The sequence below is a fragment of the Camellia sinensis genome, chromosome 9 (genome assembly GCF_055761805.1).
Source record: "Camellia sinensis isolate YWXY chromosome 9, ASM5576180v1, whole genome shotgun sequence".
Classification (NCBI taxonomy): Eukaryota; Viridiplantae; Streptophyta; class Magnoliopsida; order Ericales; family Theaceae; genus Camellia; species Camellia sinensis.
The window spans coordinates 23,225,692-23,240,297 of record NC_138969.1 but is presented as its reverse complement, the minus strand read 5'-3'; the positions used below and the strand labels follow the sequence as shown (position 1 = coordinate 23,240,297).

At 36.1% G+C, this 14,606-nt stretch overlaps 2 protein-coding genes across 2 annotated transcripts in view; both read left to right on the top strand.

Moving 5' to 3' along the window:
- Positions 1–1,061: 1,061 nt before the first annotated feature.
- Positions 1,062–2,562, top strand: PSAK (photosystem I subunit K). The gene is made up of 3 exons (XM_028241463.2): positions 1,062–1,316; positions 1,698–1,778; positions 2,271–2,562. The coding sequence occupies exons 1-3, from the start codon at positions 1,230–1,232 to the stop codon at positions 2,496–2,498; spliced, it is 396 nt and encodes a 131-aa protein (XP_028097264.1). The 5' UTR covers positions 1,062–1,229; the 3' UTR covers positions 2,499–2,562.
- Positions 2,563–12,965: 10,403 nt separating this feature from the next.
- LOC114297105 (DNA damage-binding protein 1) overlaps positions 12,966–14,606 on the top strand; it is a 44,959-nt gene continuing 43,318 nt past the window's right edge. The window contains exons 1-2 of the mRNA XM_028241464.2: positions 12,966–13,433; positions 13,687–13,735. Coding sequence (XP_028097265.2) covers positions 13,330–13,433; positions 13,687–13,735 — 153 coding nt within the window. The 5' untranslated portion in view covers positions 12,966–13,329. The remainder of the gene's footprint in view (positions 13,434–13,686; positions 13,736–14,606) is intronic.

Sequence of the window (14,606 nt, the reverse complement as noted above, 5' to 3'; positions counted from 1 at the left end):
AAATGTAATTTCAATTTCAATTTCAATTTCAAGTCATATGTTAAAAATACAATTTTAATTTTAAAATCTCATTTTCAAAATGTGATTTTTTAAATAATTTGAGAAGTAGGTCAATTCTGTAAATTGTTTTTTTTAAAGAATATTTAACAAAAAAAAAAAAACTCTGCTTTGTACACTGAGCGGGGCATGGCAAATGAAAAATAATAATAATATGATTTATTATTGATAATAATTTATAAATTATGAGAGCTACTTAAAAAAAGGTTGAATATGAGATCTTCATTATGAGGGAGGTTTTATAAGCCGTATGTTCGTTAGATTCTCTGGGTTGTAAAATCAAGAGAATTCAAAATTTATTCCGCTGCTTGGTTTGTATAAAAAATAATTAAAATTAATATTTTTAAATAATTATATAAACAAAATAATAATAATTTTCATCTTTGTGTTATCATGAATTGTTTATGTTTTAGGTCATTACATATAGATCATTTATTAAAAAAATTAAATTCAACTCAATTTAATAATCATAATCACATAATTTTATTAGATTTGTCTATAAAAAATGGACAATCTATTTCAAACTTATAACTCTTGTTCATTTTATTTTATTTTTTTAAACAAATATAATGAAATTATTTAGTTATGAGTATCAGATCAAGTTGATTTATATTTTTTTTCAAAATGGTTTATATATAAAGACTCAAGAAAAAAAACAATTTCAGGTCTCATAAGCTCAACAATACCTCTACTTTTTTCCAACTAGTGGAAAGCCATATCCATTTTGAATAATCATTTGGATTAAACAACACTAATTATGTATTGTAATTTTTCATTAAATAGAAATACCGCGAAAACAATATTACATAATATTTCAGAAATAATTTCCCAGTAGCCAGCCATACCTGTACCTGTTTATTAGCAGCACAAACACATAACATCCCCATCAATCCAAAGCCAATATTCTCACAAATCCAAATCTTATCCATTTGAGGCTAACTACCCAATATAGGAGTGCCACATCAGCAAACAAGTATCTAAGTGTATCCAAACACTGGCATTTTGAAGCCACAAACTCTTCATGTGGCTGAGCTACAGAGCTGCCAACAGTTTTATAATCCATTTAAATCAAATTAAAGCAAGAACTGTAAAAATATCAGCACAGAGAGAGAGAGAGAGATCTACCATACATTTTTTTTTTTCAAATTTGATCAGTGTTTGAAGTTGAGGAGATGGCAACAGCAGTGATGACCTCTCTCCCACAGTTCAGTGGGCTAAGACCCAAATCATCATCATCTGCTTCACCAATTCAAACCCTGGTCAGTGTTACCTTTTCTCTTTCACTTGGTTTAGCTTGAATCTTGAATTTGTAATGAGAAAATAAAAAGAAAGGGAAAAAGAAAATGAGTAAATGAACTCAATTTTTTTTCTATTTTTGGTTAGATTAGGAAAATGAGAACAAAATAAATTTAAAATTTGTTTCTTTATTGTTTTCCTATTTTTCTTTTTTCTTTTTCTTTTTTTTTTTGTTTACAAATTCAATATTTAAAGTCTTGTCTTATGTTTAGTTGATTGGAATGAAATGAAATAAGAGTGACTATTATTGAGATCCAAAATGCTCTATTGCATAAATTAGTACTCTCTCTCTATCCCTCTCTCTCTCTCTCTCTGAGCTTAAGCATCTTCTTGCAATATTGCAGGTAGCAGTTCAACCAATGAGACGTAGGGGGAAGGGAGCTTTAGGCGCTCGCTGCGATTTCATCGGCTCCCCCACAAATTTGGTATCCACTTCACAAAAATGGTTTTTGTTTCTAAAATTGAAAATCAAATTAAATTATCACACTTGGGTCATGCTAACAAAAATGTCATTTATTTACTTAGGTAGCATTTGACAATGTTTTCAGTTTTCAGGGTTCTGTTTACAGAAAACATAAAACATGTTTTCACTTATGCCATTCTTCTTGAAAACTGCTTTCGAAAACACCCTTTTAGAACTCAATTGAGAAAATTGTTTTAAAAAAAAATTTGCACATTTGTGGGATTCATTGCATTGTACTTGTTAACAAAATCTAGTGTTTATAAGTAAACAAGTCGAGCTTGAACTGTTTATAAACAATTCAATTGATTTGTAACCCTCACGGGACTATTCTAGTAAAAATAGTATCAAAGTATGCCTTTTGCATGCCATTCTTCTTCGTAACTGCTTTTCAAAAACACTCATAGAACACAATTGATGAGGAGAATGTTAAAATTGATTTTGTTATTCTGGACAGATAATGGTGTTTTCAACAAGCTTGATGCTGTTTGCGGGTCGGTTTGGGTTGGCTCCATCAGCAAACAGGAAAGCCACAGCAGGGTTGAAGCTTGAGATAAGGGAGTCTGGCCTTCAAACTGGTGACCCTGCTGGTTTCACCCTTGCAGATACCTTGGCTTGTGGCTCTTTTGGTCACATTATTGGTGTTGGGGTTGTTCTTGGCCTCAAGAACATTGGTGCTCTTTGAATAAACATATGTTCTAAAATTTGTTAATTAATATATAATAGAACTTTCTTGTTGTTTCAATTTACATCACGGTTGGTTTTGCACCCTATCTTTCTGTTTGTTTCGAGGAAAAATATTTTTTCTAGAGATTTAAAAAAATGTTTTTTTTGGTATAAATTGTGTTACTGTGATTGGCTATGATCTTGAAATTGCTATGGTAATGATGGTGGTCATGGTAGAATGTAGAAAAGTCGTGATTGGGATAATGGTGACAACAATGACAGAAAAAAAAGGTTATTTCTACAAAAAAAAATTATACATAATTTATCATAAGAATGATGTAGCTATGGTGTTTTCGCAATTAACAATAATCTTGATAAGTTTTTTATTTTTAAGTGATAGGATCACAATTCAATCATATCATTCTATTCAAATTATTGTGCAGTTACAAGTTGAATGAACTCTTGAGAAGAGTTCAATATCTATTGATGTTAATCTAATTTATTAATTCACTAATATTTATTGAGTAAAAAAAAAAAAAAAAAAACTATATGGACTGCAGTTTATATGTATGTATGTATATATAATCAACCAAGCTTTCATAAATTAAAGTATGATTGTACAAAGGTATTATATATGAACACGAATCTCTTCAATTGGAAAGATATTATTGTTTTCATAGCAAGAAATGTGAGTTCATAACTCACTAGTTATAAAATTATTATTTCAAAATTATAATATATTCTTGTTTGACATTGGAAAAGTGGACTTGGAATTTCTAATAAGAACAAAAATTAGTAGGAACCGTTTATTTTATAATATAGCACATTTAAAAAAAATAATTTGTTGAATGTGATTGGAGCCATGTTTATTTTATCAAAATAGTAATAGATAATTAACTATTGCATGTTGTTATAGTCAAATATGTATTTTGATAATTTTCTAAGTAAAAAAATAAAAAGTAAATAATATGTTAATGCTTAGGGATTTGATTGGATCCTATTAAACACTCAAACTATCAAAATAATTACAAATCATACTTAGATATTGATTATTTTCATATTAAACATTCATTAAAAGTTGTATTATGACATTTCATCCAAAAAAAAAAAAAAAAGAAGTGGAAGACGAAGAGAAGAAGAAGGAGATAAAAATAAGTCCAAATTTGTTAGTTCCAACAAAATGTAAAACGTGAATCGAAATGTAAAACATATTATAAACCATGCAATTAACGGTCAATTATATCTCAAAATATAGTGAGAGGGCGATTTATGATCTGGAGTTGGACCGAGGTAGCGACCGAGCAGGTTGAGAGCCCAGCAGCGCATGGGGTCGAGATGATCGACTATTCGCCCAGAGATGGGCTGCCAGAACTTGGGCCGAGTACGTCCCGCCCCAGACCGTAAAGAAGCGGCTCGGCAAGGCAATGCTCGGTCGGACCGGGATGCTCGGTCCGAGGATAGCTGAAGCCAGACAAGCCGAGTGACCGGCGCCCGGAAAGGCGCAGTCAGCCGAGGTTACCGTTTGACCGGCAGGAAAGCCGACCACGGGGTGCTTCGGGCTAGGCTTTGCCGAGATGCCGCCTAGCCCGGTCCTCCTTGCTCTTTGCCAGTGAAGTGCTTGGGTATGAAGCACGGCACGACGCAGCAACGCATAGAGCACTCGGCTACCGAGCTCCAGCTGTGATGGCGGGCAGTTGAGATTAGGTGATGTTCAGCAAGGTCTATGCTGACAGATGGGATAAGCGAAGCCACGTGTCAGGAGATGACTGAGAGTAGATATGGGGCACAGAGGGTATAAAAGCATGTCTGCGCCCCCCATACGAAAAAGATGAACACATTGTAAGGAAATTCTTACATTCAAACACTCCTCCCTCTCTCTCTCTATCCTAAGGTGTGTGCTAACTTGATCGTCGGAGGGTTTTTCTGGCCACACACCGCCGGGTAGCTCACCCTTATTGGCTCGCAGGTGATCGGACATAAACGGAGCTTGGAAGAAAGGAGTACGGGCTCGCCGGAATATTTGCTCCCCGCACATATAGTTATTCATAAATTCATATCAATTTTTGCATGAATCCTTTATTCATAAATTCATATCAATTTTTGCATGAATCCTAAATTGTAAAATCTTGGTAACAAAGCCTAAAAGCATCTTAAATTGAATATTGTATTATACCAACAGTTAAATGTTAATAATATTAGAGGGTTATTATTTATTCTTAGTTTTTTTCTTAGAGCTCCCACCTCTTTTGAAAAATTCTATTTTCACACACCTAATTATCTTAGTACACACATTTAATGAAATATTATTTTAATAGCAATTATACCCTAAATTAAAATGACCATGATGGACATCTACGAGCTCCCATAATATTATATGAAAATATTCTATGTACACATCTTTTAAAAATAAAATAAAAAAATCTCAATACCTTTTGAGTAAAAAAAATTAAACCCTAATTTTTTCATTGTTGTCACTTTGCTTGCTACACACTCTATACTCTTCTATTGATTGTAAAGTAATACTCTCATAACAATTCTCATATTATTTTAATCTCTATATTTATACTATATTAGTGATGAAAATATTAGTTTTTTTGTGCATAGTTTTTTTTTTCCCCCCTTTTGTTGTTTTCAGTGGGACAACCAGTGCCAAATTATTTCATTATATTCGGGCATCAACTGCTGAACATTTTTTTATTTTTTTTCGGAATAAATTTGTCGAACTAATCATTTTTATTCGGAAGTTAAGTTTTCGAATTAAATGTATAATTTCCAAAAACTAGTGCCGAAATTCCCAAACCGAAAAACATAAAAAAAAATTTTTAAAAAAGAAAAATAAAAAGGAGTTTTATGGCAATGGAGTGCACAGAGATCTAAAAATGGTAAATAGAATAACAAAATGGAAAGATACTTCATCTTCAACAATATTTTGGAGGGTTTTCAATGGTATTTTTAATGGAGGTTCAATAGAGTCTTCAATAGAAGTCTTCAATGGAGAACTTTGTCTTCACTTCACTTCACACTGTAGTCTTGAATGGTCTTCACGTGGCTTTACAATGGGTCTACAAATCTGGAAGCATGATCACTCAACAAGTGTGTGGAAATGAGGGTTGAGTGGTGTGTGTACAATGATTATGAGTGAAGGCTATAATTGTAACTTTTAGTGTGTGGATTGAGAAAATTAATTAATAAGTGTGTGTACTGAGAGAATATGTTCATTGAGGCAATTAAATGTGTGGAAATATAATTTCCCATCTCTTTTATTTATTTATTTTTATTCCAATTTTGTCCAAACATAAAATTTCATTTTTGTCCTCATCCCTAATCCTAATTTCCCGAATCCTAACCTTAATCCCCACCCCACCAGTTATTCTCTTCACCTCAAGCAGCCACCATTACCTCCGGCCGTCACCATTCCTTTTCCCTTACCTTCTGCCACCCATCTTCGACTCCCTTCAACCTTTCTCATGCTCCGATGAGAGAGACGAAGAGAGAGATCACGAGATAAACATAGAAATAGATTGTGAGAGAGATCTAGATACGTTGGAAGTCGAAGTCGCCATTGCGATCGTACCCTAGCCGCTGCTGTAATCGCGAGCGTGAGAGAGAGATAAAGAAAGATATATGAAGTTGAGTGGAGATGGCAATGGGTGACGGTGGTGGTTGGAGATGGAGAAGCGAAGTTACCGTTGTGATCGTGCCTTAACCGCCACTACAGTGGCGATTGTACGCAAGAGAGAGAGATGAGTCTAGGTGGAGATAGTGATATGTGACAGTGGTGTTTGGTGATGGAGAAATGAAGTCACCATTGCTATCTTGTTCGTCGTTACAATAGCAATTGCGCATAAGAAGAGAATGAGGTTTGCAATGGGGAGGTCGCCGGAAGGGAGGTCATCGATGGTAGGAAAGACTGCTAGCGATAGGAAGAGTTTACTAGAAGATAGGGCTGCAAACGAGCCGTATAGCGATCCTGGTTTTGACCCGTTATCTATTGTATTCCGAACTCGGGTTGGTATGGTTTAGAATGGTTATTCATGTCTTGTTCCCCTTGTCTCCCCTTTATTTTGGTTATCAGGTTATAATTATGTGTTTGGAACAGGTTGGTTGTGTGTTTTTCCAAACCTGTGATGTCCAGATTTTGGCTCTTCCACTCGAGCAGGCATTCTTGTGCTCGAGCGGGCTTCACAAATTTTGCTCCTTCACTCGAGCGGCAATTCTTACGCTCGAACGGGATTTGTTAACTATCGGTATTTCTTTTTGCAGGTCTGTAAATGCTGAAAGTGTGCATTGGACACTCAAGCATCCAGTCTCACGCTCGAGCGGAAACCTTGTGTCTGACGCTTGAGCGGGGCTTTCTACTCTCGAGCGAACTGCGTGTATAACAGTCCGAGAAGATGACATTTTGAATCACTTTTTCTTTTCTCTATCTCTCTTTCTAAAACTTTCCCAAAAGCTTGTTCTTGAGCCTCTCTCTCTAAAATTCACATTCTTTCTAAGATCTCATCTAGATCCATTGGGATTTCCACTCGAGTGCCTTTGAGAAAAAGGTAGAGCTCGTCAAGATCTTCATTTTGAACCGAATATAAGTGGGTTTCGTCGTTCTTGGAGTCTCACTCTTGCTTGGCTCATCTTCTTCCTTTGAGGTAGGGATCTTTCTACACCTTCATATGATATTTAGCTTAGTTATTTGTCTCTTGCGTAACAATGGTGTGATTTAGAGATGTTTTAAACAAACCTAGGGTTTGGGCATAAAATGGAAATAGGGGTTTTGGGTGAAGGTGAAATAAATGCTTGTGGGGTTTGAAAATGATGTTGTGTTATGTCTAATTTGATGATTCTGGCACTTGGCAAATATTTGGGAAAAATTAGAGAGTTTGCCCTAATTGGATCAAACTATTATTTGGTGTAAATAATTGAAGTTGACATTGAAAATGTGAAATTGAGAGGGTATTAATATGAATGGTGGGATTGGTTATGTATTAACTCGTTCTCTTAGAAGTTTTGAATAAACTATATGTTTGAGACTGAGTATCTGTCTAGAAATAACTGTATTGGGTTATCGGTGGAGGATAACCATGATTGTTGTAGAAATTACACGAGAATTAGGTGAATTGAAACTAATCTTGTGTTGTTTGTGTCACGACCCAAACCCGGCCCTATGGGTTTAGCACCGTAACCGGCCAGTAATCCGAGATTACCGAAGGCCTGCAGAACAGTAATACAGTAAAACAGAGTACAGGGCCTGGCGGAAGCCAATACAGTAATTAAATAGTGTCCATTGAGCTGTGACAGTCTGTATGCCAAAAAGACTTTTCACACATTATACATAAACAGTACAAAACAGTATACACAATATTCACATCCATTCAACTAGGGACTCAACCCTAGATAACAGTACAGAAAACATTCCGTCTGTACAAAACAGTACGGTCTATACAAAATTAACAGTCACACAGTACAGGGACCTAATCCCTGTATAACAGTACAGTAAACAGTCAGTCTATACAGAACAGTTAGACAGTACAGAAGACAGGCGGGGGAAACGACCAAAACACCCCCAAGCCATAGCATGGCAACTCGGAACCTCGCAGTGAGGCGCAAAGGCTGGCTTGACAAAACTGGAGTTACCCTGACGCGATCTGGTGCCTGTACACCTACATATATATATGAGCAGTGAGCTAAAGCCCAGTGAATAACACAATATGTAAAGAGGTTAAGAATGAATGTCCTTACAGTATGAAAACAGTTCGTTTCAATCAGTCATTCAGTTGTTCAGTACAGTAAACAGTCATATGTGGTACATCCATTAGCATAACAGTAACAGTAGGTCTTAAAAGACCGAACAGTAATGATGGCCATCAGTCAGTAAACAGTAGTGGTTCCACGAGGGGACCGACAGAGATCTCTGTAACAGTAACAGTAAACCGTAGGTACTAAGGATGCCACAGTACAGTTCAGAAATAAAGGACATACATTCATTCAGTAATATCAGTTCAATAAACAGTTCAGTTCAGTATTCAGAAGATAATCATTTGAACATATCTTTACACAATTGTTACTCACAGAGTTCTGGGCTACAGTATGCTAGAGCGTGTCTCCCCAGTTGCCAACCCTACACAGTTCACAGGTTGAACACACTAAGCTACACAGTTGGGAAATCTCATGACTTAATCCCTAATTTGCCTTGGTGTGTTCTACAATGATATCCTCATCTAAATGTCTTAAACTAGGCCTAAGAATGCCTAGGATGGGATGAGGATGCAAAAATACACTTAGAAAATATTTTGTAAAGTTTGCTGAAAATAGGAGCCTCGCTCGAGCGAGACTTTCTACGCTCGAGCGTAAGTCCAAAATCAAAGGCTTCGCTCGAGCGAGTAAACCTTCGCTCGAGCGGTCTGCAAAACAGTAAAAGTACTGGATGATGAAATTTTACGCGCGATGGTCGCTCGATGGTCGCTCGAGCGGAGCCCTGGACAAAGGTGCTCGCTCGAGCGGGGAATCCTTCGCTCGAGCGAGGAAGCCAAATCTGGAATTTCCAGATTTGCCTCCCAAGCTCAAACCAAGCATTCAACCACTCCAAACTCGACCTCTTGGGCCCAAATTCTGGAAAACATCATTAAATTCAATGTATAACAAGTTTCAAAGCTCAATGTGTGAATTCAAGCCCCAAAGGTGAGTCAATTAGAACCATATTCAAACCCATTTTCAAGAATATGAAGAACATGCAACATGCAAGGATTTAAACCAAATCAAAGCTTCAAAGCTTGCTCAAATGAGCTCATTCTTTTCAAAACAAGATGAAAACATGGTCTACTCCTACAACATGGACATGCATGTAACCATTTACCATGAATTCAACTCAAAACTCAATAATTCAACCATGCATGCAAGAAATGAGCTTCAATTCACCATTAATGACCCAAATCATGACTTAGTTCTACAATGAAGCATGAACCATGCAAGAACTAGTTCAATAGCATCAATAAGAAGATAAGATCCTTACCTAGAGCTTGAATTAGAAGACTAGGAGCTCAAATATGCAATCTATACTTCAATTCCTCAAACAATTCCAAGCAATTCAAGATGAAAACCAACTCCTCAAGTCTCTCTCTCTCTAAGGTCGGTTGAGGCAAGAAGAGGAGAAGAAATGTTTGGTTTGATCACATACGTGGAGTGTAAAAGGCTCAAGTGTGTGTGTGTTTGAGATAGTGGCCCACTCAAGGGCATAACGGTAAATAAGTCCAACTCTTTAATTAGCTTATTTAATCTAATTTAATCATACCTAATCAATTTTCAGATAATTATACCATAAAATCACATTAATTGTGAGGGTCACGGAACATCAATCGGTTTCTAATTCGGCCGCCGATAAGGCCTTCAAATAGCAGTTTAAACATATAAACATGAACAGATAATCAGACAATCAAACAGATAGAATGCAATTAACTAACATATACTCAGTCAATTCAGTTTCAATTTCAGTCAGTCGGTTCAGTATTTTTAATCAGTCCAATTATCAGTCATTATCAGCTTCGTTTAACAGTAATCGGTGATTAACGGTAATCAATCGGTCATAAATCAGTAAACAGTACGAGGGTTGTTACAGTTTGTCATTGAGTATGACTATGTTTATATACATTGTACATGTATGACTATGTGGGAGTGGAAAGAGGATGTACTCCATTATTTGATTATGTGTTTAAATACATTGCATATGTATGAATGGTTGTTTGGGAGGAGAAAGAGGATGGACTCCATTGTTTGGGAGGAGAAAGATGATGGACTTCATTATAATTAAGTTGGGCAGAGTGTCATTGGTGAAAGTCCTAAAATTATACATGGGGCCTAGCCCGTGGACGAAATATTCGTAAAATGGCAATTGTAGTGCTTGTATAGCCTACGTTTACATGGGTCCCGTTTGACGGCTACTCGCGGACGAAATATCCGTGAAATGGAAGTCTGAAGTGTTTATGCATATGTGTTGTGTAAATTGAAAGTAATTGAGTTGTAGCCTCAGTTCGGTTGTTGAGAAATAATGAAATTGACTCATGAATTGAGAAAGATAAGTAATTGGAATGTAAATTGAAAGAAAATGGATTAAGACTTGAATTTGATATCTTATAACAAGTTTTATCACAAGCATTGTTTAAGCACTTGTACTTATACCTTTGCTAAATTTCATATATTGTGTTAGATGGTTCCTACTGGGCTGTGGCTCACCCTTTTTGGGAATAACATTTTTAGGTGTTGGTGACGTACCTCCACTAAGACAATAGCTTGGGGGGACATTTTGGGAGCAAGAGCTTCTTATCTTGATTGCATATTTTTGTAAAGCCAAGGGCTTAAGATATAATGAGCGAAGCTCACTTTTGTTGTAACCAAGCCAAGGCTTGTAAAGGTGTTAGCCAATAGGGCGTTTATTTTGTTAAATTCTTTTGTATCTTTAACTTTCATGTAATGGAAGGATTATTTACCCTGATTTATGCTGTCATTTATAAATGTTATGGGATATATTTATTGTATATTTTGAGGGCGTTACAAGACGAGTCGAGCTTCGGCTTGTTTGCTTATTAAGCTTGTTTATTGAGCTTAAACTTGATAAGTAACTGGGCTTGAGCTCGAGCTCGAGCTCGAGCTCGGCTCAGGAAGATTTTTTAAAACATTATTTCTATTATTTAAATAAAATCATTTAAATAAAAATATTATTAATATATAAATAATGTATTTTTATAATTATATATATATTATTTGATATATTAATAATATATTTATTATATAATTTAAATAAAAATAAATGAGCCAAGCTTGACGAGTCGAACTTATTTGAGTTCGAGCTCGGCTAAGCCTTTATCAAGCCGAACCAAGCTTGTCCATGAACAGCTCAGTTCATTTGCAACCTTACCAGAAGATAAGTTGGGGATCTAGGTTATAGTTATGATTAAAGCGGAGGTTCAAAGGGAAAATAGAAGAGACTTAATTGAGTGGATAGGAGTTAAAAGAAGTGGGAGTCTAAAGAAAAAAAGGAAAGGATAAATAACATCCCTCTAAAATTAAACTTATAAAATAAAAGCATAAAACAAAATGACTATTTCACTATTTTAGGTTACCTATTTAGCATATAATTCCACATTATTATAAACTAACTGCTCTGACCTCCAACCACAAGAATGGTCCTAATGGAGAGTTTAAAAGTTTTTTGGACTCCCCATTTCCCATATCTTTGGATCCCCACTAATTATTACTTATAAAAATTGTTTGGAGATCTTGCTTAATACGAAAATTATTACTCTCTTGATGCTAATTCTAACTTCAACCCCACTTTTAATTCCACTAATGTCTACCACCAACTCTCACCGCCCTGCCTTGCCCCTTTGTAGCTTTTGGTTTCCACCTTTAGCCTCGGCCTTACCGTTAGACGCAACCTTCTAGCCCTCTCTCCTACCTAACACCCCTCGTCTTCCCTTCTTACTCCATATTTGCAATGCAATCTCTCTCTCTCTCTCTCTCTCTCTCTCTCGTATAGGTTCTCTATTGAAGGGACTATAAGAGAGTAAGAGAAGAGAGGTGGCTATCAGGTGAAGAGGAAGAGGAGGGAACAGTAAGGATGCTACTAAAGGCAGATAGATAGTAATGGGGACGGGCAAGGGAGGTGTGATTAAATTTTAAAAGTTAGTTTTTAATTAAATAAATAAAAAATGTAAAAGTTTTTTTTGGGTAAGACTTTGGATAGGGGTGTAAATCTGGCCCGACCCATGTTTGGCCTCGTGGGCTCCCGCCAAAATTCAAGTCCAGTCGGGCCGACCCATGGGCCAAAAAACAAGCCCAGACCTAGGCCTAAGGGTATTCGACTCTTGGGCGAGCCAGTGGACCGGGCCTCAGGTCGGCCTAGTGGGCTTGGGTGGGTCTGACCAATTTTTTTTTGTTTTTTTAATTTTTTTACCAAAATTTTATTATTTTCTACTAAAAAAGACATTGGATCTCGGGCGGTCCGGACCTCTGGCGGGGCTTTGAGTAGGCCTTAAGCAGGTCGAGTCCACGGGTTAGGCCGAGCTTCAAAATGATAGCTCAGGCCCAAGCCTAGAGGCTCGACCTGGGCTCGGGCCCTAGCCCAAATGGGCCTAAACAAGACGGGCTCACGACGGGTTGCAATTCGTTTTTACACTCCCAACTTTAGAGTTGGTTTGGAAATAGGTTATTTTAGTAATTTTTTAATTTTTTTACTAAAATATGAGGTAAAAAAATTAATATGCTTAGAATAGTTTTTTGATTTTTTATGAAAAACTTATAAAAGTAGTAGAAAAAAAGAATTTTCAATTTTTTTAATGATTTTTTGACTTTTTAATTTAGTGATTTGTGATTTTTTTGACTTTTTAAAGATGTGTCCAAACTAAACCTTAAAAAAACAAATTAAAAAAATAGTTTTCCATTAACAATTTAATTTTTCACAAATTATACACATCAATTTTTTTCTCCCACAAAAAAAAAAAAAAAAAAAAGGTCAAATCATGTCCGCCCTAAGCATGAATACGACGACGTTTTAGCCTATCCCGGTGTCTGTCGGCCACTGTCTCTGTTGTGTGTCTCCCTCGTTGTGTGTCTCCCTCATTGTGTGTAGTGTTTGTATATCCGGTGGTGGTGATGTTTCTGTCTCTACCATTCACAGCTGCAGCTTGAAAGGGAAAACCCACTTCAAAAGCTACAAAAACCCGAGAGAGAGAGAGAAAGGGTTAGGGTTCACACTTCTCACGCGCACACACACACATATATATATATATATATATAGAGAGAGAGAGAGAGAGAGAGAGAGGGTTAGGGTTCCACAGAGCGAGAGAGAGAAAGAGAACGAGAAGATGAGTATATGGAACTACGTAGTCACGGCTCACAAGCCCACCAACGTCACGCATTCCTGCGTCGGCAATTTTACTGGCCCTCAAGAACTCAATCTCATCATTGCGTAAGCTCACTCCGATTGTTCACTATCTCTTTACTCGTATGCATTTTATGCAGTTTTTTAGAGTTGTTTGCATATTTTTTTTTTGTCTATTTCTATTAGATTGCTCTCTATTAGGCTATCTTATCACAGAAATTTGGGGATTTTTTTTCCTGGGTTTTCCTTTATCTTCATTATTTTGTCGTAAAAATTGTTGTTTTTACTTTTTCCATATATTCGAGTTTAGGGTTTGTGCTCACATGTTGATTCATCTCAGGAAATGCACCCGTATCGAGATTCATTTACTTACTCCCCAGGGTTTGCAGGTACTATTTAATTTGTCTTCCCAACTCTCATTACAGTTAGCATTTTTTTGCTCTTCAGACCCTTTATAATTTTTTATTTAAATTTTGTTGATTGACTTCTTTATTTGATAATTTTTCTTTCATTTCCCTCTTTCCTTTCATATTGTGTTCATTTCATATCGTAGTTGGTTTGGAAATTTTGCTGAGTCAAGATTGTTTAAGTATACCCACAAGTTAATCTTGCAAGAGATCCTTGATCACACACATGAAAACGAAAAACATGCCCACAAAAGTTTTTTACTTAAAGCCAAATCTATGTGAAGTTGCAGAATTCACCAATTGCGAATATTACTTCTCATTAGTATATGTAATCCTGATGTGTATGCCAAAATTGAAGACTAAAACTCATGCCTAGCATATGTTGCTTTCCAATTATATCAATTCACTTGTCAGTTCGGTGATATTTGGCAACTATCTACTAAACAATGGGGAAACTTTGTCATTGTATGATAAAATAACTTCAGCCTCGACCCATTTGGTATATAAGTGGCCAATGTAAGATATTAGGATTAGATGAACTTAGACAAAGACTCTGGAAGTGTTGTAGAATGGAAGTGGGTGGGTTGAATAGGACATCCTAAATTTTAATCAAAATTTAAAGTAATTAAACTTTATAGAGTTTTTAGCTCAGTTCACCCCCAATGCAAAATCTCTTGTTTTTGCAATGTATTGGGCCTACTAGCTTGGTGTCTGGTCAACTAACCTAACTCTTGGTCATCCAAGTTTGTGCAAGTTTACAAGATGCTCAATTATTAAGGTTTATTCACTTTACCATGCTCAATTATTAAGGTCTATGCCCTTTTCACCATATCAAGAATGATACGAGTTTAAT

Coding starts and splice junctions, on each gene's coding strand:
- PSAK (XM_028241463.2), top strand. CDS start 1,230: ATGGCAACAGCAGTGATGACCTCTCTCCCACAGTTCAGTGGGCTAAGA. Junction 1,317..1,697: donor CTTCACCAATTCAAACCCTG/GTCAGTGTTACC, acceptor GCAATATTGCAG/GTAGCAGTTCAACCAATGAG. Junction 1,779..2,270: donor TCGGCTCCCCCACAAATTTG/GTATCCACTTCA, acceptor TATTCTGGACAG/ATAATGGTGTTTTCAACAAG.